The sequence below is a fragment of the Trachypithecus francoisi genome, unplaced genomic scaffold (assembly GCF_009764315.1).
Source record: "Trachypithecus francoisi isolate TF-2019V2 unplaced genomic scaffold, Tfra_2.0 Lachesis_group11, whole genome shotgun sequence".
Lineage (NCBI taxonomy): Eukaryota > Metazoa > Chordata > Mammalia > Primates > Cercopithecidae > Trachypithecus > Trachypithecus francoisi.
The window spans coordinates 104,684,579-104,709,973 of NW_022681456.1; the positions used below are offsets into that span (position 1 = coordinate 104,684,579).

At 39.6% G+C, this 25,395-nt stretch overlaps 1 protein-coding gene across 2 annotated transcripts in view; it reads left to right on the top strand.

Moving 5' to 3' along the window:
* ITPR2 (inositol 1,4,5-trisphosphate receptor type 2) overlaps positions 1–25,395 on the top strand; it is a 493,382-nt gene that overhangs the window by 245,572 nt on the left and 222,415 nt on the right. For both annotated transcript variants that reach the window (XM_033222612.1, XM_033222613.1), the window contains 2 exons: positions 16,391–16,581; positions 23,179–23,321. In XM_033222612.1, coding sequence (XP_033078503.1) covers positions 16,391–16,581; positions 23,179–23,321 — 334 coding nt within the window. The remainder of the gene's footprint in view (positions 1–16,390; positions 16,582–23,178; positions 23,322–25,395) is intronic.

Sequence of the window (25,395 nt, forward strand, 5' to 3'; positions counted from 1 at the left end):
CTCAACTAATGGTGGCTCTGCAGGCATTGGGAACGACAGTTTATAGCATATTTCATTATCAGTCATCATCACTGTTAACATTTATTGAGTACTTACCATGTGCAATGCCAGCAATTTATATGCATTATCTCATTTAGCATTTAGTCCTTAGATAGGTTAATTATTTACATTTTATAGTTAAGAAAACAGAGAGTTTTATAGGTTATGTAATTTGGCCAGGGTTATAGCATACCTCAACAAATATGTGAGAAATGAATAAATGACTTAACTAATGAATGACCATTTAAAATGTTTTTATTCATTTCTTTCTGTTTGCAGTTTGACCTAGGTTCTTTTATATTAGCAAAATTTAGTGACAGCCCCAATTTTAATTTCAATACATTGAAAGGCTGTTATAACCCAAGAGGATCAATTGAAAATTAGTAGAACTAATAGACTAATAATACAGTTGACTTAGGTAATTAATTATAAATGAGTATTATACTTAATAGACTTCCTGTATACCACAAAAGAGAACATAATGTGAAAAGGACATCATTATCAATAGCAACAAAAACATTAAACATCTAGGAGTAAACTTAATATGAGAGAATAAAATTTTACTATATTAAAGTATATAAAAGATTTAATAAATAGAGAAACAAATAATTTCTTGATTGGAAAATTCAATGGATAAAGATGCCAGTTCTCCTCAAATAAACTAATAACTTTAATATTTCCACACCTGGAACCATTCTTTGCACATGCCCTCCTCACCTCAGAGCCCACATGTGCTGGATGCCCCTTGGTGGGCCACACCCCACAAGGATGCTGTCCTTTTGCAGTTTGGCCTCTGCTACCCTCCTATGGAGGGACGTCATCCTCATCTCCGATCTTAGTCTGTTTTGTGCTTACTGTGTTTTGTGCTGCTATAACAGAGTGCCTGAGACTGAGCAGTTGATCAAGAATAGAGATTTATTTCTTACAGTTCTGGAGGCTGGGAAGTTCAGAATGGAGAGGCTTGCATCTGGTGAGGGCCTTCTTGCTGCATCGTCCCATGGGGAAGGCAGAAGGTGGAAAGCAAGAGAGGAAAAGAGAGAGAGAGAGTAAAAGGAAGGGGTTAAACTCACATTTTTATTAGAAACCCACCCCTGGGATAATTTACCCACTCATAACAGCATCAATTCATTCACAAGGGCTCTGCCCTCTTAAAAGTCCCACCTCTCACCTCTGTTGTATTGAGGATTAAGTTTCTAACACACGAACTTCGAGGGACACAATCAAAACATAGCACCTCCCTTGGGCTGGTGCTAGGTCAGGCTGCTGCTCTGCAGGGGATCTTCTTCACCTGGCTTAGCCTCTACCTCTGTATCCTGGGCCACTCCTTTGCATGGATACACTCCTTGCCTGTAACCAGGCTGCTCCTCGCATGGACACCCTCCTCACCCCACTTGAGTACTGATTCTCTGCAGGCAGTCCTGCTACATAGACCTTCCACTCCCTTTTGGGCCTCCACGTTCTGGAGCGCCATGGCTCCTTTGCACATCTTACCCAGCAGGGACACTTACTGTGCTGCGCTCCTCCTAAAGATTTTAGAACTGAATGGTGTGGGAGGGGAAATGAAGAGGTACAACAAGAGGAAGAGGTCACTATTGTATCGTATCAAGAATAAAGAAGGACACACAAAAGTAAAGAAGGAGAAATAAAGAAAGAGAACCTAATTTTTATTTTAAAAGGATACACAGAGGAAAGTGTTCAGAGAGATAAATAAAATTTTAACATTGATTATCTCTGAGTGGTGGATGGATGATGTGTGGATCTGGTTTCTTCTTCACACTTTTATGTAATTTCTGATATTACTTTCAAGTTATAATGAAACAGCAGTAAATGTATTTTTATTTGGGTCAAATCAGTTAGGAAACACATTAACCATTAAAAGATAAAATCCAAAGGAAAAGCAAAGAAACATGATGGTGTTAATTTTTACATAGGAATACATTGTCTTAGCTGCTAAGTATTTTTCTGTATTTCACATATTAAGGCAGTCTCTCCTCTTTTTCCTTCTTTCTCTCTCCTCACTCCTCTTGTTCCTCCTCCTCCACTCCTCAAATTTAGCAAATGCAAGGCGGGGAAATGCCAGTTGGCCCTACACAGGGCATAGCAGGCATGTTGTTGATCATATGTATACATTGAGAGAAAAAACTTGGAGCCACAAGTGAAATTCCATATTGTGACTGCTTTCTGAATTCTGACTTCAGTGATACGCATTATGTAATCCAGTCAGTTCATGCATAGAATTGCAGATTTGGGGGCTTAATATAGTTACTGAAACTATATTAGTCTAAATATATCTTTTATTTCTAAGTAATAAGATTTCATTTCCTACCATTTCCATAGTGGCCAAAACATTATAATTTAAGAGGAAATTTTAGTTTCCTTTTGTATGCTATAAAGACATGTGTGATAAGTCTAAAAATAATTATATGGAAGTGTATAATCCAGATACGTGAAGAGTGAGGTTTCCGTGTCAATCTCAGTTTTCGCTTGGTGAGAAGGCATGCCTTCTTCATTTTCCTTGTTGGTCCCTTCCATCTGAATAGCTAAAGCTCTGGAAATTCTGTCCCCAATCTCCCTCTGCATTTGTTCCTCCCCTCCCCTTCCCCCCATTGTGGCCTCATTAACCCTTCATTACTTTCTTCTTGGACCACTGCAAGAAATTAATATTATCTCCTTCTGTCTTCCCTTATTTAAATAAGCCTGATACTAGAGTAGTCTTTCTGAAGTGAAATTATTTCTTTTGGTTAAAAAATCAACACTACGTCCCCAACCTTCAGCAACATCCCTTGACCTAACACTCTAAGACTAGATTCCTCACTGTTACATCTAGGATGCCCCCACATGGCTCACACTAGCTTTCTCCAGTTCCCACCACTGCCACTCCTCAGCATCTTTCCCATTACTCAACATTTTTTTCTGTTCAAATTCCTCCATAACCATCCTTGGCTCCTACATCCAAATCTGAACTCCCCTCCATTGGTCCACGGAGGCTTCCTTAGAGTCTGTGATATGGTGTAGATGTTCGTCCCCTCCAAATCTCATGTGGAAATGGGATTCCGATGTTGGAGGTGGGGTCTGGTGGGAGGTGACTGGATCATGGGGCAAATCTCTCATGAATGGTTTAGCGCCATCCCCTTGGTGATAAGTGAATTCTTACTTGGTGAGTTCCTGTGAGATCTGGTTGTTTATAAGTTTGGGACTTGCCCCCACTCCTTGCTCCTGCCATTGCCATGTGACCCCGTCTGCTCTCCCTGTGCCTTCCACCAAGAGTGGAAGCTTCCTGAGGCCTCACCAGAAGCCGGACAGGTACAGAGGCCATGTTTGTATGGCCTGCAGAATGATGAGCCAGTTAAAACTCTTTTCTTTATCAATTATCCCGCACCAGGTATTTCTTTTTAGCAACAGAAGAACAGCCTGATACAGTCTCATTTCATTCTAACTTACATCATCACTGGCACTATTCTTGTCTCCCATATTAGATTTTGACGGGCAACTATAATGTAGCTGTCCAAAAGAAATTCATAGGAAGTTGTTACCTAGGATGAAGGTGAAAAGCAGATTCTGCTCAATGATGATTAGATTGTATGCTTTTTGGTTGTTGTTGGATGCTGGTCATAGAAACAGAGAACCAAAGTCGAACACATTCAGAAGTGAACCCTCACAGTCGTCAAGGGATCTAAAATCACCTCACTTTAGTGTTTGAAAACATTTGAAATATTTAGACAAAGAAACGAAATCTGAGGAGGAACACAATATAATTATTTTTAAACTTTTGAAGGTTAGACTAGGCTGTTTTTTTTTTTAACAGGTTCCCAAAGACAGAATTATAGCTCATATATGGCAGCTGCAAGAGGCAGATTTCTGTGCTACTTGAAAAATAACTCTTTTGCAGTTAGTACTCTTTTAAAACCTCGGATGTCACAATGGATTCTTCCCTTTTGTTTACTCTCATTAAACACAGCAGCAAATTCTGTCAGACCCATTTCCAGAATCTCTCTTTTTCTTTCTTTTGTGTCACCCTTGTCCAAATCCACCATCATCGGACATGGATGACAGAAGAGTGTCCTTACTAAATGTTCCACTGCAATCCATTGCGTGCACAGTTGTTAGAGGATCTTAACATGTAAACCAGAGCATGTCACTCATCCACTGACAACTCCCCATTGCACTTACAAAAGCCCTTCCTCATCTGAACTGCGTCTAGTCCGATCTTTTCCCATCACCCTCCATCTCCTCCAACTCTGCTCCAACCACACTGACCTTCTTTCCAAATCTCTCATCTGCTTCAGGCATTTCCTCACCTGAGGACATTTGCATATGCCATTCCCTCTGTTTGGATCCTCTTCCTGGAGATTGTCACTTGCTGGTTTCTTCCCATCAGTCAGATCTCAGCTCAAAATATAAGTGCTCGGTGAAGTATTCCCGAACACCTGCCCCCCCATGCAGTGTCTCAGCTTCTTCTTGCTCCTTATCATCTTAGACCATTTCATTTTCCTCTTAGCTCTTGTCACTATTTGAAAGCAGCTTGTTTGTTTATTTATTGCTTCTTTGTTGTCTGCCCCATCCCCCTTTAGAATGTAAGCTATAAAAAGAAGGACTTTCCTTTCTTCACCACTGGAGCCTGAAAGTGTTTATTCTTGACTAAGCAGATTAATAAGTGTTTGTTGACTGACAGTAATCCATAGGCTAGGTGTTTCACAGAGAGTGAAAGGTTAAGTAACTTGTCCAATTAATAAGTATTTGAGTTGGGTTTGAAATCCAAGTTTCAGCCAGGGACAATAGCTCATGCCTACAATCCCAGCACTTTGGGAGGCCAAAGTGGGAGGATGGTTTGAGGCCAGGAGTTTGAGACCAGCCTGGGTAACATAGTGAGACCCTATCTCTACAAAACAAAAACAAAAACAAAATTAGCTGGGCATGGTGGTGCACACCTATAGTCCTAGCTACTTAGGAGCTTAAGTGGGAGATCTTTTCTGCCCAGGAGTTCGTGGCTTCAGTGAGCTATGTTCTCACCACTACACTCCAGCCTGGGTGACAGAGCCAGACCCTGTTTCTAAAATAAATAAATAAATAAATGAAATCCAGTTTTCTTTGAGTATGAAGTTTATGCTTTATCATGTTGCCCTGAAAGTCCTATCTTAGGAAGTCCTAATATATAAATTAGAACTATGGACATTTGGCTTACTGGAGTCAAAAGACAAAATTACAACAAATTTAATTTGAAGATCTAATTGCCTTTTATCTGCCACTATTACCATGTCAACCCTGTTTCTACTACGCTCACTAATACTTTCAACATGAAACTAGAAATTTAGATTAAGTCAGACCAAGAACCTTGAAAGCCCTAAGTAAGGAAACCATACTTAATTTATGTTAACTAAAAGTAAGGACTACAAGATCTTATCTTACATCAGTTGAACGCAAATCAATCACTTTAATTGAGCTAACCCCTTCCTAGATTGGTGGGATCCAACCCCACAAAAATTTAGCCATCAGCTAAATAGCCTAGTCAACTGGCTTCAGTCTACTTAACGATTCCATTCTAGAATAAAGCAGCACCTCAGTTGCTTTTTAGGCAGAAAAGGGCTGAAGAAAGTAGAAACATGGAACAAGAAGCAAATTGGCCTTTTCAAAGTTCCCTTCCTTAAAGGGTTAAAATATCATGCCAAACTAGGCCCCTTTCGATTGATTGCCATGCATCTCCTGTTTTCTTGGATAAGCGGCCCATTTCAGAGTTCCGTTTGATTATGTGGCACTAAGCATGAATGACTCCATTCTGGCTTGGTCTGCTGGGGCCTAGTGCAGGAGGCTAGACCAAAACAATGGCCTCCCATAAACTTTGTTGGGTGGGGATCTGTCTGACATTTTACAACTCAGGTGCAAAATTATTTTTGTGTTTCAGCAATTCTTTAAAAACACATAGAGGCACTAAAGTTTAGCAGAATTCAAATATGCAAGAATTTTTAATATTAAAGAGAACAAGAGATATGCATATTTAAAATGCAACAAAGTCAAGAGAGTACTTTGTTTACAAGACAGATTTTCAGTGCATTTACAAGTTGGTAAACACATTGCTGACAATGTAAAGATCAATTATAGTCATATTTACATAACATTTTATGATTTGTAAATTGCTCTCAAGTACAGTAACTCAACTCCTCTAGCATCAAAAATACTTCATTCTCTTTCTTATTTGTACATGGAACACAAAAGGTAGTAAAAATCAGCAAAAGCACTCTCTAAGTCAGTGTTTGCCTTGCTGAGAGCAGCAAGCATTTAGTGTTGGAAAATCTAGTAAAATCCATGATGTGGACATAATTCTTAGCTCCATTTTATAGATGGGGAAATGACATTATCAGGGTTTAGCAGCTTTCTGAAGGTCACACAGGTAGGCAGGGCCTGAGCCAGGATCTGAATCCCTTCTGCACTGACATGCTAGCAAGCATTAACCTCTGCTATCACAAATCTCTGCTCTGCTGTCACAAATCAGTTTAAGCAGATGCATTACCTGTTTTATACCATTAAGATATGCATTATGGATCAAGGTGGTAATTTAAACTATACATGAAACAAATACATAGAATTTTCAAATAAAGTAAAAAGAAGGTGAGGAGCTAGTGAACTGAGTTATAAGGGTTTTGGGGAAGTCCTTTATAGAAAAAGAATACTTCCTATCATCTATTGCTCTTTCTCCTTTCCCTGGATTGCTCCAGAAGTTTGCTCTAACTTTATCTATTGCCATTAATGTTTTGAGGCAATGATCCTTTGTGAGTTTACTATGTCATGTCAAATTTTTCTGGTAAAACTTCAGAAGTTTTTAAAACTGAAACCGTGATCATTTGTGAATATATCATGTATATCGTGTCAGATTTTTCTGATAAAACATTTTAAACTTTTAAAGGCTAAAGTGCTTTTGAATGTCTTTTTATATGTAGAAATTACTGATATTTACCTCCATTGCTACACTGTCTTCCAAGATGTAGGAGTTGAAATTGATAAGATACAGGCTTTTGAGTGATCATAAATACAACTTCCCAGCAAAGTCATTACATGCAGGGGGGCTAACTGGAACGTAAGGTATAAACATCTTTATCATCCTCTGCCCTCAATGAGCTAAATTAAGGGTGATGGTGGGAGCAAGTAAGGACAGAGAACTCTGCAGTAAATGCACACTATGGTATTCGCGTGCCATAGTGTATACATAGTGCCATAGTGAATACAGAGATTTGAGAAATGTTCAGGCCATTAAGGCTATGTGAATTTTTTTAATGCACTTGGTCAAATGCTGTTCCTCAGTTGATTCGTTTATTTAAAGTAAAATAGCACATGGTAGAAATATAGAACTTTGAGAAAAAGCATCCAAGAATTACTTCCATATTATTGCACTTAAAAAGGAATTTTGTTCCATGTGTTTCATAATCTTCAAATGATTTGGGGGGATTAATGCTGGGTACTTTGTTGGCAACATAATCTATTTTCCAAGTGGAAATTCCGTAAAATATCTTTTACAAATGGTTTGAATAATAAACATCAATTTTCAAGCCAACTGGTCCCAAAAGATTTGTACATGTAGAAAATATTAACCCTTTAAGAAGAGCGATTAAGTCTCTATTAAATAAACATATCTATTTTAATCTATCTAAGGTATTGTGGTTGATTTCAGAAAGAGCTTGACATCATACATCCCTGTGATCACAGTTTTTAGAAACTCCATTACTACTAAAAAAATTAAATCTGAGTAAGTTATAAAATAGGATAATATCATACAGTTTTTCACATATTTATTAACTCAACTGATTTATAATGATTCCTCATTATCTGAAAGGCATTATTTTAGTTTTGGAGGAAATGCAATGTGTCAAACCATATTTTCTACCCTCAATTAATTTGCAGTATATTAGGGGTAGACGTAACATGTACAGAAGTAACAAAGCAGAATAAAACTAAGTACCCTACCTTTTATAAAATTCTAGAGCCTGATCTTGTCTACAGTAGAGTAGGCACTCAATGTATATTTATCACATGAATAAAATAAATGAATACAAACAAATGAATGAGTATCTAATTCTTCTCTTTGGCTGCATAACATACCATTGCATGACTGTTAAAATAGATTTAACCTCACTATTGGATATTTATGTTGTTTTCAATCATTTGGCACATGTGAATAAGGTAAATACCTAGGAGTGGAATTTCTGGGTTATTTCACTTTTGACAGATGCTGCCCTCTGTAGAGATTGTTCAGTTTACACTTCACCAGCAATGTAGGAGAATATCTTTCTTCTTGATAATGCAGTGTGTTAGATTTTTGCCAATCTTGTAAGTAAAAATATTTTTATAGTTTTAATGTGTGCTTCTCTTTTTTATGAGTGAGAAAAAAACATTATATGATTGATATTTCCTTTTCTGTGAACTGTCACTTCTTGTGCTTTCCTTATTTCTCCTAATGGGTTTTTTCTTAATAATTTGTATAACCATTTAGATATTAAGAAAATGATCTCTTTGCCTGTAAGTAACAATTTTTTTCTCTTTTCTGATTTTTTTTTTTTTTTTGAGAGAGTCTTACTCCATCACCCAGGGTAGAGTGCAGTGGCACAATCATGGCTGGCTATAGCCTCAAACCCCCTGGGCTCAAGTGACCCTCTCATCTCAGCCTCCCGAGTAGCTGGGACTACAGGCAGGTGCTGCCACACCTGGCTAATTTTTGTATTTTGTTATAAAGAGTTTTTGCCATGTTACCCAGGCTGGTCTCAAAATTTCTGGGCTCAATCAATCCACCCACCTTGACCTCCCAAATTGTTGGGATTACAGGTGTGAACCACTATGCCCACCAATTTTTTCTTCTTGCCATTTGTCATTTGAACTTTTATTTTTTGGCATGCAATATTTTAAAATTTTCTTTTAGGCTTTTTAGGTTTTCTTTCATCTTCGGAATAACCCTTATCAGTCTAAGATGTTTTTTGAATTCTCATGGAGAATTTTCATAGTTTTGTTTTGTCTGTGTTTTGGGAGTTGCTGTTCAAAATTGTGAGCTATCTGGAATACATTTAGTTATAAGGTATAAGGTATGGAATCAACTTTATTTTTTCCAGATGACTAGTCAAGTGTGCCAATACTAGTTCTTCAATAACCCATAAAAATTATATGCATTATTCAATGTAAGGATTAATTGAGGATTCACGCGGTATAATTTGAGTGCCAAACAGGAAAGATGCATTTAATATATTTAATGTTCTTCCTGTTTATGTACACTGGTGCTTCAGTACAGATTTATTTTGGGTCCTTTGACATGATACAGGAAATGTGCCATTCTCTGCCCCTGCCATTCCACTCTCCTGTGTTCCACCTGGGCTGTACACTAGAACTTGACAACCAACCAGGTTTTCTAATTAATGCTTACACTTTCTGTTGCCTTTCCCCCCTACCTGTCAGTTTATCTAGCTAAGCATTTTTCTCCATGGCACCTATCACTGCATTGTATGTATTCTCAGAGATTTTGGTCTGGCAGATACCATCAGTAATTCCATCTAATTAAAAATTTTTTACATAGTAAGCAATATTTAATAATAATTAGAAATAGATTTTGATTACATCTTAAAATCACTGCAAAGACTTGTCATACCGAGAGAATTTCCCAGATTTATAAACCTGATTAGACAGTTGCCTAATAATAAAAAAAAAATTGTGAATAAGGATAGCTCATTTTAGAGAACTGGTTATCTCTAGGCAGAGCTCTACAAAAGATAAATGCATTGATAACAACCCATCCTCTCTCTTATAAGTTATTTAAGGGATCCATATACTTACTTGCTGACAGTGTATCCTTAAGGTGTATTTCAACTGCATTCCAACTTAAAAGTGAAATAGGAACAAGTATTTTTAAAAATATTTTAAACTTTAAAGTGACCCTTTGTGTTAAAGTACATAGTTGGAGTTAATGCTATAGGCCAGAAGAGTGGCTAACTGTAGTAAATGTGTTAGCTTTTCCTTATTGAGAGACAGATGGGGCAGAGAATAACTGATAATCCCAAGAATACATTCTAGTTCACATTTTGACACACTATGGGTATGTGCATATATGTGTATATGTATATATATAGCCTGTATATATATACACACATATATACATATATACAAATATATATACACACATATATACACACACACACCAGAATATATATATAGAGACAGCATATATATATATAGCATAGATATGTGTATATATAGAGAGCATACATATATGTGTATGTATATGCTGGCTATAGAGGAATGTGTTCCATCAGCAGCTTACAAGAGATTCTGGTGGTGGATGAGATTTCCCTGAAGTCACTAATAAAAAGGCTGCATTGTTAATAACAGAGGTGCTGCCATTGAACTAAATTTTCACTGGTGTCATATATATATATATATAGGCTATATACACACACACACACACACACCCCAGAATTTTTCTTTTTCTTTTCTTTTTTGAGACGGAGTCTCTCTCTGTCACCCAGGCTGGAGTGCAGTGGCGCAATCTCAGCTCACTGCAAGCTCTGCCTCCCAGGTTCACACCGTTCTCCTGCCTCAGCCTCTCGAGTAGCTGGGACTACAGGCGCCCACCACCATGCCCTGCTAATTTTTTTGTATATACCAGAATTTTTCTAGCTTAATAAAAGTAAGCTCACTTTGGATTGTGTTTTTGGTTGCATTTGAAAAATATTGTTCTAGTTATTAATGTCCTTATAAGTGAAATGATAAATTAATTGTTTTCATTTTTTAGACATACATAATTTTTTTTTGTTTTTTTCCTCCTTAATTTTTAAAAAATGAACAGCTAAATTAGCATTGTTAATTTTGGTTTCGGATTAGTATTTATATTATTTGGACAGTGCAGTGAACTTATTTCTGACTGTGTCTTTATAAACATTTGTGTTTTTACAGTTGTTTGAAAAAACTTTGTCTACAAAGCAGATTTATTTTGACTCAAAAAATGTTTTTCTCGATTGCATAGTTGATTTTCTATTATTGCCTAGAAACTGTCATTTAGCTCTGCTCAAAGTTTACCTACAGACGTGGAAAGTAGTGTGTTTTACCTTGCTAATTTTCATTGTCCGATTCATGTGAAGACAGGAGACCAGATAATATCAATCAAAGTGGGATGGTTTGAGGGAAACAGAAATCATTTCAACAGAGTTTGGGATCGTGGAGTCTCCCCAGCCTGGTTTGTCCATGGTGCTGGCTGTAGAGGAATGTCTTCATCAACAGGAGATTCTGGTGGTGGATGAGATTTCCCTGAAGTTACTAATAAAAAGGCTGCATTGTTAATAACAGAGGTGCTGCCATTGAACTAAATTTTCACTGGTGTCATTAGAAAAATATTCATTGAGCGCTTCTTTGTGTAAGTCATCTTCATAGCAACAACACTTATTTGATGGTCAATTTCACCTAATGTACCTGATTCCTGAAGGGCAGATAAATCCCAGTCTCCTCCCCAATTTGTTTAAATGTCGGTGGAAACTTGTTTTTAACATGTTTTGAGAAACACTGAAGTTTATAATTTTCGTTATTTTTGTTGCTTAGAAAATAACATAGAAGTAGTATTGTCTTCTGTTTGATTTTTGAATGTTTAGAGCAAACCCAGTTTATGTTTGAAGCAGCCAGAAAAGGATGAACATCTTGCCAGGATTTGATCATGGTGCAGGATTAAGTATTTATAAAACTATGCGCTGCTTGGCAGAGTTGAGGCCGTGTGTCCTTCAGATGAGACAGAAGTGCAATTGCACTGCTGTGTGTGAAGGACATAAACAGAGATATTGCATGCTTGGGAAAGAGAAGCTTATCATGAATATTAGGAAAACATTTACTAGGGAAATTTAAGCAGTGGTGAAGTTGATTGTTTAAGGTTGCCTTGTAGCTTTTACTATTTCTATAAAACTGCGGCGTGAGTTTTTATTTAAATTGGTACATGTTTTTGGTGTGGCTAGTGAAAATGATCTATTTTCTTTCTTCCTTTCTTTTCCTTTCCTTTTCCTCTCCTCTCCTGTTCTCCTTCTCCTCTCCTCTTTCCTCTCCTCGTCTTCCTCCACTCCCTCCTCCTCCTCCACTCTCTCCTCCTCCTCCTCTCCTCTCCTCCTCCTCTCTCTCCTCCTCCTCTCCTCTCCCCTCCTCTCCTCTCCTCTCTTTTCCTCTCCTCTCCTCTCCTCTTTCCTCTCCTTCTCCTCTCCTTCTCCTCTCCTTCTCCTCTCCCTCCCCTCCCCGCCCCACTCCTCCCCTCCCCTCCCCTTCTCTCTCCTCTCCTCCTCCTTCTCCTCTCCTTCTTCTCTCCTTCTCCCTCTCCCCTCCTCTCCTCCTCCTTCTCCTCTCCTTCTTCTCTCCCTCTCCCTCTCCTCTCCTCTCCTCCTCCTCCTCTCCTCTCCTCTCCTCCCCTCTCCTCTCACCTCTCCTCTTCCTCTCCTTCTCCTCTCCTTCTCCCTCTCCCTCCTCCTCCTCCACTCCTTCCTCCTCCTCCTCTCTCTCCTCCTCCTCCTCTCCTCTCCTGTTCTCCTTCTCCTCTCCTTCTTCTCTCCCTCTCCCACTCCTCTCCTCCCCTCTCCTCTCACCTCTCCTCTTTCCTCTCCTTCTCCTCTCCTCTCACCTCTCCTCTTTCCTCTCCTTCTCCTCTCCTCTCCTTCTCCTCTCTCTCTCCTCCTCCTCTCCCTCTCCTCCTCCTGTCCCTCTCCTCCTCCTGTCCCTCTCCTACTACTATCCCTCTCCTCCTCCTATCCCTCTCCTCCTCCTCTCCCTTTCCTATCCTTCTCCTTTCCTCTTCTTCTCCCCTTCCCTCCCCTCCCCTCCCCTCCTCTTCCCTCCCCTCTCCTCTCCTACCCTCCCCTCCCCTCTCTCCTCTTCCCTCTCCCCTCTCTTCTCTTCTTTCGTTTTTAGAGACAGAGTTTTGCTCTGTTGCCCAGGCTAGATGCAGTGGCTATTCATATCATAGTGCACTACAGCCTCAAACTCCCGGACTCAAGTGATCCACCTGACTCAGCCTCCTGAATAGCTGAGGCTACCACTGCATCCAGCATATTGTCTATTTTCAAACAAGTTTTTGAGTATCTTTAAGCTTCAGAGAATTTTCACCAGCTGGTAATTATTATCTACTATTTGCTTTCCTTTCATCATATGAAGCAAGCCAGATTATCTATCTATCTATCTGTCTATCTATCTATCTATCTATCTATCCATCCATCCATCCAATTTTTTTATCCCTTCCTTCTAAAATAAGTAAGCCTTCTGGGGACTATCATTATAACCTTAAATATGATCTTTATAACTCTGCTATAACCATTTAGGACAAAAATGTAGCACTATGATATTAAAACTTTTCCAAGTAGAAGAGAATTTCCTAACCATGGAAATAGCTCATGGATCTTTATTCATTTGTTTCTAACTTTATTTTCTTCTTCAGTTTCATACTTAGTTGCCACAGTTTCTCATATCCATGTAGACATTTAAAAACTATTTGCTCTTTTTAAAAATTTTTCATAGTGGATTCAATGAAGAATTTCTGAGCCTTTACATATTTTTCTAATGTTTTTGTTTGGAAATTACATTTGATTTTTAGTTTAGATGGACATAAAGTCCTTTTTTCAAATTTTTTCATCTATAAAGGTATTCTATCTTTTAGCATTCAATGTTGATGATAAGTCTGATGCTGGTCAGATTCTTTTTAGGAATCATCTTTTCTCTCTGGAAGTACTTGAGATTTTCTCCATGCTGTCGACATTAGTGTAGTTTCTACAGCTGGCCGTAAATTAACATAACTGTGTAGCTCAAAACAACAGAAATTTTACCTTCTCATAATTTGGAGACTAGGAGTCTGGAATCAAGGTGTCATCAGCACCACGCTCTCTCTGAAGGCTCCAGGGAAGAATTCGTTCCATGCCTTTCTCTTAGCTTCTGGGGTTTGCTAACAGTCTTTGGCATTCTTTGGCTTGCAGCTGCGTAAATCCAGTCTCTGCCTCCATCTTCACATCGTGTGTGTCCCTCAGGTATTTCTCTGTGTCTCTCCTTCCCTTCTTATAAGGACACCAGTTGAATTGGACTGGGGCCCACCGTGATTCAGCATGACCTCAACTTAACTTGATTACATCTGCAAAGACCCTATTTCCAAATAAGGTCACAGTCAGAGGGAGTGATGATTAATACTTCAACATATACTTTTTGGGGATGCAGTTCAACCCACAACAGCATTCTAAAGTTCTACCAGAATACGGCCAATATACTTACTTAATCCTGTTTAACATATTGTGGACCTTTTCAGTTTGGAGATGTACATGTGTCTTAAGCTCAAGGAAGTTGTCTTCTATTGTTTTCTTAATAATTTCTTCTCTCACATTGTATTTGCTGTTTCTTTCTGGAACTTATATTTGTTAGATTTTTAAATTCCTGGGTTGACCGTCTTTATTTCGCAATCTCTCTGTTTTATTCTCCATTTTGATATTTTATGCTTAATTTTTAGAAGATTCCTTGACTTCCTTTCCAGATTACCAACTGTGTTTCTATCAATTATTTTTTAGCCAGTTTTTGACGTGTTTATGTATGCAAACACATTTTAATTTCTAAGATGTCATTCTTCTTTCTGACTTTCTAATTTTTTGGATGCAGTATATTCTCAAATTCTCTGAGGATAATACTTAGGATTATTTAAATATTTTTTGCTTTTCCTTGAGTCATCCCTGTTTTCACTAGGATTAGTTATTCTTGAGGGTGTTGATTTTCCTTGTGATCCTTGTTGGTGTGTTTGTAATTAGGAAAGTCCGTAATGACTGACATAGGTTTCCACTGCAGTTTTAAAGGCCTGTTTCCTTCCTAGAATTCTTGTGTAAATGACAGGGCTGACCTGGAATTCTGTATGAGAGGCCAAAGGCTGACCAAATGACATGCAGACTTTCCTTCAGGCTGTGTGTGTGTATGTGCGCGCACGCGTGTGTGCATATATGCATGTGTGTGTATAGCAGAGGTCAGCCTGGAAACACCAGTAAGTGTTAAAGTAAGGAGGGCTTTGCTCAGGAGTTGGAGAATTTAATATATTTCCTCTCTCTGCTGGTGCTGCCTCTTCTCTCTCCTCACATTCTACGTCTTTTTTTTTTTTTTGAGATGGAGTCTAGCTCTGTTGCTAGGCTGCGGTGCAGTGGCGTACAACCTCTGCCTACTGGGTTCAAGCAATTCTCCTGCCTCAGCTTCCTGAGTAGTTGGGATTACAGGCACGTACCACCACACCCGGTTAATTTTTGTATTTTTAGTAGTATGTTGTCCAGGATGATCTCGATCTCCTGACCTTGTAATCCGCCCGCCTCGGCCTCCCAGAGTGCTGGGATTACCTGCGTGAGCCACCTCGCCCGGCCCACATTTTACCTCTTACTTGATGATCTCTGGCATTACTTCAAGCTCCATTCTGGTTCTCTATCAAGTTCTAACATCTTCTTTTGGCATTCTCTCCAGTTAGGTATTCTACTTTCTTGAGAGAACATTTCTTCATTTCTCTGACTTTATCCTCTGGGTAAAAACTGCTTCTGCCAACTGCTCTGTCTATGCCAATCAGAGGGAGGAGGGCCTTAGCTTCCCAGCTGTTCAGCTGTTATTCTTTAATCAGTTGCCCATATCCCTGCCCAACCAAAACTTTGTTTTGGTTGACTGCGCACCTGGAAAGATCTTTTCTAACTCTAATCTGTTGTGGGACAGTTTCTTCTCTTCTTTCTCTGATGGAGTAATCCCATCTTCTTTTGCCTTGCAAAAATGCTTCAACATTACTCCTTTCTTTGTGACAGGCATTCTCAATTTGCAGTATTGTTGTGATGTAAACTTGTTAAAATATAAATTTCAGTGGATCTTGGGAAGAAAGATACGTATTAAGATGTGCCCTCTTCCAATGCAGATTTTTTACACTCTTCAACTTTTTATTTCTATTCTCAGATGTTTTATCACGTACAATTTTGTATGTACACAAGCACTACTTAAATTAATGAATGGAATGGAAGAATTATATCCTGTGTTTTATGTCTGCTTTCTTATTTATGTTGGCATCTGGGAAGGTACAAATGTGCTGGTTGTTATACAGCGTTTTTCTGTATTGATGCCGTATAAAGTACATTTCAAGCATGAATCATTAAGAAATCAAATAAGTTCTTAGATGTTTCATGTACCCACTTCACTAATTGGTCTTAAGAATTGAAATACATTCAGGTTAGAAGCTTTTACAGTTATATAAAACAAGTTGATGGCAGAGTTTAAAGATTTAATATTATTTCCTTTATGTTTATAAGATTGTATGGATAATGTGTAAGCAACTTTAGTCAAATTAAGAGGGAAATATTTTAAATCTTTTCTTTTTCAGCAAAAAATCGTGGAATTGCCATTCCAGTGGATTTGGACGGCCAAGTGAATACTCTTTTCATGAAGAGCCATTCAAATATGGTGCAGAGAGCAGCAATGGGTTGGAGACTATCAGCTCGCTCTGGGCCACGCTTTAAGGAAGCTCTTGGAGGGCCTTCTTGGGATTACAGAAATATTATTGAAAAGTTACAGGTACATGAGAGTATGAAATAGCATTCATATTTTCTAAATTACATTTTTTAAAAAATATGTAGTCACATAAATAAAATACGGCTAAAAATATCAAGTTCTATTTGAGGACCAAGCCTTGCTTTATAACTCTCTACTTCCACTGCTCTTTTTTTTTTGTTTTTTTTTTTTGAGATGGAGTCTTGCTCTGTCGCCCAGGCTGGAGTGCAGTGCCCGGATCTCAGCTCACTGCAAGCTCCGCCTCCCGGGTTTACGCCATTCTCCTGCCTCAGCCTCTGGAGTAGCTGGGACTACAGGCGCCCGCCACCTCGCCCGGCTAGTTTTTTGTATTTTTAGTAGAGACGGGGTTTCACCGTGTTAGCTAGGATGGTCTCGATCTCCTGACCTCGTGATCCGCCCGTCTCGGCCTCCCAAAGTGCTGGGATTACAGGCTTGAGCCACCGCGCCCGGCCCCACTGCTCTTTTTAAACATATAGCTTACATATGTTGTGAGTTACTTTTTAATGAGTGTATATTAATTACTGTGTTTTGATAGTATGGTAGTTAATAGTAGGTCTTAATACCAAAATAATAATCATAATACCAATGATAACACTGGTAAAGAAACTCAATATTCATAGCCTTGCTTCAACTTATGTTTCAGTATTCCCTTCTAATCCTTTGGTCAGAATGATCCAAGCACCTTGCTCCCAAATGACTTGTATAGTATCTCACTCTTGATTTGGGCCTGGAAATTATATTAGTTTGCCAGGGCTGCTGTTGCAGAATGTCACAGACTTGGTGGTTTAAACAACAGCAATTTATTTTCTCATAGTTTTGGAGGCTAGAAGTCCAAGATCAAGGCATCAGCAGGTATGCTTTCTCCTGAGGCTTCTCTCCTAGGCTTGCCGATGGCTCACTTCCTGCTGTTTCCTCATAGGCTCTTTCCTCTGTGTTTGCACATGTCTGTGTCCTAATCCCTTCTTCTTATAAGGATACCAGTTATGTTGGATTAGGGCCTGCTCATATGAACTCATTTTTTCTTAATTACACTTTTGAAAGCCCTAGCTCTAAATAGAGTCACATTCTGAGGTACTGTGAGTTAGGCCTTCAACATACGAAATCTGGGGGAGTTATAATACAGCCCGTAACAGACATCTTCCCATTCACATTATTAGTAGCATATTACATGGAGTTGAATTGGGATATAGTTTGAAGTTTTTTTTTTTCCTACAAAATGGCCAAGACATTAACTGAAATAAATATTATGAGAAGTCACATGTTGATGAGTGTTATATGGGGTTAGAAACACAAGTTAGATTCAGAGAGTATGAGAAACCTAAAGGGTGTGAGACATTAAAAATTTGGGGGAAAATGCCATTATAAGTGGTTCTTGATTTGTAGGATAGGGTTATCAAAAAGAGACTAGAGGAAGAGAGACTAGTGAGAAGTTACTTAAGATCTAAGCCAAGTGGTGATATGGATGAAATGAAGAAATGAGTGTTACAGATAATAATGAAGGCAGGGTCAGCAGACCTGGAGGCTCTTAGATGGAAGTAGAGAGCAGGCATGAGAGGAGTTTAAGAGGCCCTGATGATTGGAGACTAGATAGTATTATTAAGACTGTTTGTTGTAAGAGCAGAGGAGAAGAGAATGCAATAGGAGGGCAATGGAAAATGCAGTGAACTAGGGTAGCAGGCTACTGAGTATATTGGAAGTTAAGTCTATATTTGAAGATAATAGTTGGAGCAAGGATAGTGGTTGGTATTGCTAAAAGAGAAAATACAGTGATAGGAAAAAAAAAAAAAAAAGAACACCCTATGCGAGGCTAAGAGTAGCAGAATGGCCCACATAAAGAGTGAAAAAAAAAATCACGTCAGAAAGGAGGAGGGTCAGGAGAGCAAAGGGAGTGGAGCATTTCAGAGGAGAGGTATATAGTAGTGTCAACCAGCACAGAGAGGGTATGCCTTAAACTTCTTTCAGTAAACTTCTTTTAATAGATTGATATCCATTAAGTAAGTATTTATTTAGTGAAAATTCTATACTAGCCACTGTGTGAAGTGCTAAAGAGACAGCCATGGGGTCTATGCTCTTCTGGGACATGCATTTTTTTTTTTTTTTTTTTTGAGGGGGAGTCTCGCTCTGTCGCCTGGACTGGAGTGCAGTGGCCGGATCTCAGCTCACTGCAAGCTCTGCCTCCCGGGTTTACGCCATTCTCCTGCCTCAGCCTCCCGAGTAGCTGGGACTACACACCTGCTAGTATTTTTAGAGCTTCACCGTGTTAGCCAGGATGGTCTCGATCTCCTGACCTCGTGATCCGCCTGTCTCGGCCTCCCAAAGTGCTGGGATACAGGCGCATTTTAACTCATTAAATAATTGATAAATTGTTGGATAATAAAACTGCAGTGAATAAAATAGAGCAGAGTAACAGCATGGTGGAGAATTACTGGAAGAGTGACCCTGTAATTGTGAAGTTCCTTTCTACTAGGGTAACAGTTTTGTTGACACCTGAATAATGAAGATGAATAATCAATTCCAAGATTTGGGTTCAGATAGTTTTATGGGAAGGAAATAGGAAATGCAAAGGTGCTTAGGCAGGAGTGAGGTTGATGGGTTTGAAGATCCAAGAAAAGCCCATTGGGGCAGGAATTTAGTGAGTAAAGGAAGAAAATATTATGAGATAAGGGGCCAAATCATGTAGAGACTTTATGGTGCTGTTGCTGTGTCCTGAGTGTTTGTGTCCTCCCCCACCCCAAATTCATATGCTGAAATTCTAACTGCCATGGTGATAGTATTAGGAGGTGAGGTCTTCTGGGAGTTGAGATTAGAGTCCCTATAAAATAGGCCCATGCAAAGTCATTCAGCCCTTCCACCATGTGAGGACACAGCAAGAGAGGCACCCTCTATGAACCAGAAAGTGCGTCCTCACTAGACAACAAATCTGCTGGTGCCTGATCTTGGACTTCCCAGCCTCCAAAACTATGAGAAATAATTTCTGTTGCTTATAAGCTACTCAGTTTATAGTATTTTGTTATAGCAGCCTGAACAGATTAAGGCACATATTAAGGCATTTTAATTATATTCTATGTGTGATGACAAGTCATTGAAGATTTTCGGCAGAGGAGAGGCTGACTTGGTTTACTTTTTAAAAGATCACTGTGAATTCTAAGCGTATTTCTAAGATCCAGACATGGAAGCAGTGAATCTAGTTATGTAGCTTTGCATTAATTCAGGCAAAAGATGATGGTGGCTTGGCTTAAGGAGGTAATAATAGTAATGCAGAGAAGTGTATTAATTTTGTATATATTTAGTTGTAGAACTAATAGAACTTGGTGGACGAATCGATTGGTGTGTTGTAGGATAATGGGAAGAAGAATCAAGGATGACTCTGGTTTTGATATGATATGGTTGTGTTATTTACTAAGATAGGAAGTAATGGAGAGAGAAAGAGGTTGGGGCTGAGTTGAAATTAGGAGTTCTTTTTTTTTTTTTTTTTTTTTTTTTTGTTGAGACGGAGTCTCGCTCTGTCGCCCAGGCTGGAGTGCAGTGGCCGGATCTCAGCTCACTGCAAGCTCCGCCTCCCGGGTTTACGCCATTCTCTCGCCTCAGCCTCCCAAGTAGCTGGGACTACAGGCGCCCGCCATCTCGCCCGGCTAATTTTTTTTTTTTTGTATTTTTTTAGTAGAGACGGGGTTTCACCGTGTTAGCCAGGATGGTCTCGATCTCCTGACCTCGTGATCCGCCCGTCTCGGCCTCCCAAAGTGCTGGGATTACAGGCTTGAGCCACCGCGCCCGGCCGAAATTAGGAGTTCTTTTTGGGGAATTTTAAAGTTGAGATGCCTATTTAGGTACTTGAGTGTGTCAACTTGGCTGTTTGATAATGAGTCTGAAGTGGAAAGATGTCCATGCTGGAAATATAAATGTGGGAGTTCCAACATACAGATGATATTGAAACCATAGAATTGGACGAGATTTCTCAGAAGAAAGTGTAGATATCAAAGAGAAAAGGAGCAGGAGCTATCAGGAGTTGATGAAGAAATAGTAAGGACATAGGTGGAAAATAAAGTGTCATGTCATAGAAGTCAAGAGCAGAAAGTGTTTCAAAGAGCAGAAACCAGCGTGTAAAATGCTTAGCAGTGATTAAGATGAAGACAAGCAAGTAAACCACCGAGTTTAGGTGATGATCACAGCTAACTTGTGTTCAGTAGTAAAGATTACTAGTATTTATAGGGAATAAGTGGCTAGTGTATGTTAGAGGATGTTCTATGCACTTACCTTTAATCCTTGCAGCAAACTCATGTGATTGTTAGTATCATCCTAAGCTTTCATGTGGGGAAACAATGACCTAGGGAGGTTGCATAGTTGCCTCGTGACCAAAATTAAAGACAGAATTCATATCATAGCAGCCCCCTGAGCGCTATTTCTTTAGTAGATGAAACAAAGAAGAGGTAATCTAAACAACAGAGACATTTAATTAAATATGGTCATATTTGATAAACATACTCTCCCCACTTTTATATAATATCTAGTTTTACCCTTTATGCTATTTTCCTTTAGTCTCTTTGAATCGTTTTCATACATTTCTCATAAAGCTTATTTAGAGTGGTTGAAGTAGAAATAATCACTTTTGCAGAAAGAGAAAGAGTTAAAACACGAATTAACATAATTCATAAGAAATCAAGAGGGTGACATCCCCATCTGTGCTTCTGTAGCTAAGAGTGACAATAAGCAATTGGCAACGTTCTGCTTAATAAAAATACACCATAGCTATGGGTGAATAAATTGTTCTTTTATGTAAGAAGTTTTTTTTTTCTTCTAACATAGTTTAAAAATAAAATAGGGGTGCTTTAACCATTAAAGAATGTTTGGGAAATTATAATTACCTGCAGTTCATTTTAGAAACATATCAGTTAAGATGCTTTCAGGCCGGGCGCGGTGGCTCAAGCCTGTAATCCCAGCACTTTGGGAGGCCGAGACGGGCGGATCACGAGGTCAGGAGATCGAGACCATCCTGGCTAATACGGTGAAACCCCGTCTCTACTAAAAATACAAAAACTAGCCGGGCGAGGTGGCGGGCGCCTGTAGTCCCAGCTACTTGGGAGGCTGAGGCAGGAGAATGGCGGAAACCCAGGAGGCGGAGCTTGCAGTGAGCTGAGATCTGGCCACTGCACTCCAGTCCGGGCGACAGAGCGAGACTCCGCCTCAAAAAAAAAAAAAAAAAGATGCTTTCAGCTTTAATTAACACAACATTCAACTAAAAGTGACTTAAATAATAAAGACCATATCATTTCACATAGCAAGAAACCTGGAACTGTGGCTCTCCTTGAGTTTGCTAATTGTAGGCCTGGGCCCCTAAAACCAAAGATCTGTAGGCATTCAGCTTAATGCTGGTCTCCCAGGGTAACATGAGGGCTGTCTCAGATTTTGGATTCACACCCTCAAGCTGCCTTGAGAGCAGTAGGTGGTTTTGAAAGAACCTCCCCACCCACAACACGTACCCCACTCTCTCAGCTGACTTCACCTGATGTGTCTCATTGACTAGAACGGTGTCACATGATCATGCCTAGACAGCTTGCTAGAGGTGGAAATGGGATAACCATGCCTGCCTTAGAGTAATCAACCTCAACCCTAAGCTGAGGGGGCTCATCCCCTGAGAATGTTGTTGCCTGACTCAGAAATGACGTTGAGATTCTGGTAGCAAGGAAGAGGGTAAAGAAAGGCTGTTGGGTAGGTGACCAATAGAGTCTCTCAAAAAATATAATTTGAAATTCTGTTGAATGTCATTGAACCCATGTATAGTACTAATATTGCTTCAAATAATATTTCAGTGAGTTTCCCCATTGGATGAAATGATTCGTTTTGAATAACCAATGACCCATGGGAATTTATTTATTTATTTATTTATTTAATTAATTAATTTGAGATAGGGTTTCACTCTGTCACCCAGGCTGGAGTGCAATGGCGCTATCTTGGGTCACTGCAACCTCTGCCTCCTAGGCTCAGATGATTCTCCCACCTTAGCCTCCTGAGTAGCTGGGACCACAGGCACACACCATTAAGCCTAGCTGATTTTTTTATTTTTAGTAGAGACAGGGTTTCACCATGTTGACCAGGCTGGTCCCCAAATCCTGGCCTCATGCAATCCACCTGCCTCGACCTCCCAAAGTACTGGGATTACATGCATGAGGCACTACTGCACCTGGCTGGAAATCTTTTTTTTTTTTTTTTTTTTAAGCTGTTCCCTGGGTATGCCCCTAATTTATTGCAATGTAATGAGTACCTGTCATGTTTCCATTATAATCCTAGGCACTGCAGGGCACATACAGTGGCCTAACTGACTTTTCCTCTTATAGGTGTATATCCTTAGAAATCTTATAACTACCTGTCCCTCCCTTATCTTGTAAATGACACACACACACAGACACCCACACACACAAATAGAGACTCAGGCAGTATTCATACATAAAACCAGGCTATAATCATGGCACAGACATGTGGTGCTATGGAAATAGAGGGGGTAATCTATAAAATTCCCATTAGTATTCTTAGGCTTGTCTTATCTTTGAAAGTTGAAATCTGACTTAGGCCTTCACATGGGTTCTCCTGTGTTTCATTCCCTAGGATGTAGTGGCCTCCTTGGAGCACCAGTTCAGCCCAATGATGCAGGCTGAATTCTCAGTGTTGGTTGATGTATTGTACAGTCCAGAGCTGCTGTTCCCTGAGGGAAGCGATGCAAGAATAAGATGTGGTGCTTTCATGTCAAAGTAAGTGGATCCAATCTGAGATTCTGCTAGTGTCGTCAAACTGAGATGGCCTCTAACATTTCCGCTTTACACTTCACTGATATAAAATGACAGTCCACAAAGTATGTGAAAGGTCTAAAATCCATGTTAAAATATACTGCCAGAATAATTAAATTGAGTCACTTGAAATTTTATTTTGGTGAAGGTCAAGTTATCATATTTTACTAAATTTACTGAAAATAAAGTGTGTCATTATGGGGCACAAAGGATCATGCAAAATAATATTTTGGTCCTAATTCCTTTCCATAATTATATGTTGTGACCTTTTAAAAAATTCTTGTTTAAAGTCACTTATTTTCATTAACATAGGGAGAAAGGAAAAGGAGCTAGCATTTATTGAGGTCTTAATATTGTCGTATGTCTTTAACTATTATTTTATCTAATCTGCATAAACACCCAGAGACTGAGAGGTCAGCCTGATTCAGAGAGGAGATTGCTGAGGACCAGGTGTGCTTCAGGTGCAGGATTAGTAAGACTCAGACCCAGCACGTGGCCATGCTGCCTGGATGATCCTCATCTGCAGCTCTGTCGTTTACTGATGTTTCTCAGCATTTGTGGTATTGCAGATCTATTATAGCTGATACGTTTACCCTAGAGAATCTTCATCTTAATGGTAAGTGAAAAATTCTCAAGGGAGATGTGCACAAGGAGAAGCAGTTGTGAGAAAAAGCATAACTAGCTCCAGAAAGAAGAGACTTGTCTTTTTGTGGAGGGCACGTTATTGAGGGAGATCTGCAGGTCGTCACATGTAGACCCTGGATGACCAGTAAGAAAGAGGGTGCTTGGTCTTCCTGGGAAGAGTACCTGGATGGAGTGTCAGCGAGATGAGCTTGCCAAGCCCCTTGACCATGACCCATCCCAGCTAATTCCTATATGGTAGAGGGTATTGCCGAAAGAGATCTGGAAACCTCTTCTATCATCTGTGATGTATCGAGGCAGAGCTTGAAGGACTAGGGTACACAAGAAGTGTGTTCCTTTCTTTCACCATTTAAGGTGGGACCTTGGGAGTGAAAACAAGGCATGGGATGAGAAAAACTGACTACAGGGATCATGTTGAAGAATAGGTGGGGTTTTTATACTGTGGCCAGAATCAGGTATTTTTGGCTTTAGACTCATTGCATCTTAGGGAGATTGGGAAGAATGTATTTGTCCGGACACCTGCCAGTCTTGTGAATAAGGATTTTAAAGTGAAGAGGCCCCAAGTGTACAACTGATGACTGCTGAGAACATTAGAAAGAAAATTTTGGCCGGGCGCGGTGGCTCAAGCCTGTAATCCCAGCACTTTGGGAGGCCGAGACGGGCGGATCATGAGGTCAGCAGATCGAGACCATCCTGGCTAACACAGTGAAACTCCGTCTCTACTAAAAAAAAAAATACAAAAAACTAGCCGGGTGAGGTGGCGGGCGCCTGTAGTCCCAGCTACTCGGGAGGCTGAGGCAGGAGAATGGCATAAACCCGGGAGGCGGAGCTTGCAGTGAGCTGAGATCTGGCCACTGCACTCCAGCCTGGGCGACAGAGCGAGACTCCGTCTCAAAAAAAAAAAAAAAAAAAAAGAAAGAAAATTTTAAGTGGAGGTATTGCCTAGTAATTCACTATAAAAATAGGGTGTTGAGCCCATTTCACTATTCAGATGATAGGTACGTTGAAAGCCCAGACTTCACCACTACACATACATGCATGTGAGAACTCTGTACCTGTACCCATTACAGATCTAAACATAAGAACTAAATGAAAAAAAAAAAGCAAAGATAATAGGATCTTTGCTAAATACCCTTCACCTCCTATGAATATATGTCAATATGTGGAATATGGGTTAAAAGTTAGGCGATAAACCTGTTAAGTTCAGTAAATTAATGTAATACAATAGCTATATCCCCGAGTTGTGACAGCCTGGAACAGGGGTTGGCGAGCTCTGGCCCTCAGGCTAAATTGGTCCTGCTACTCATTTCTGTAAATAAAGTTTTACTGAAACACAGTGGTGCTCATTCATTTCTGGATTGTCTGTGGCTGCTTTCATGCCACTGTGGCAGAATCA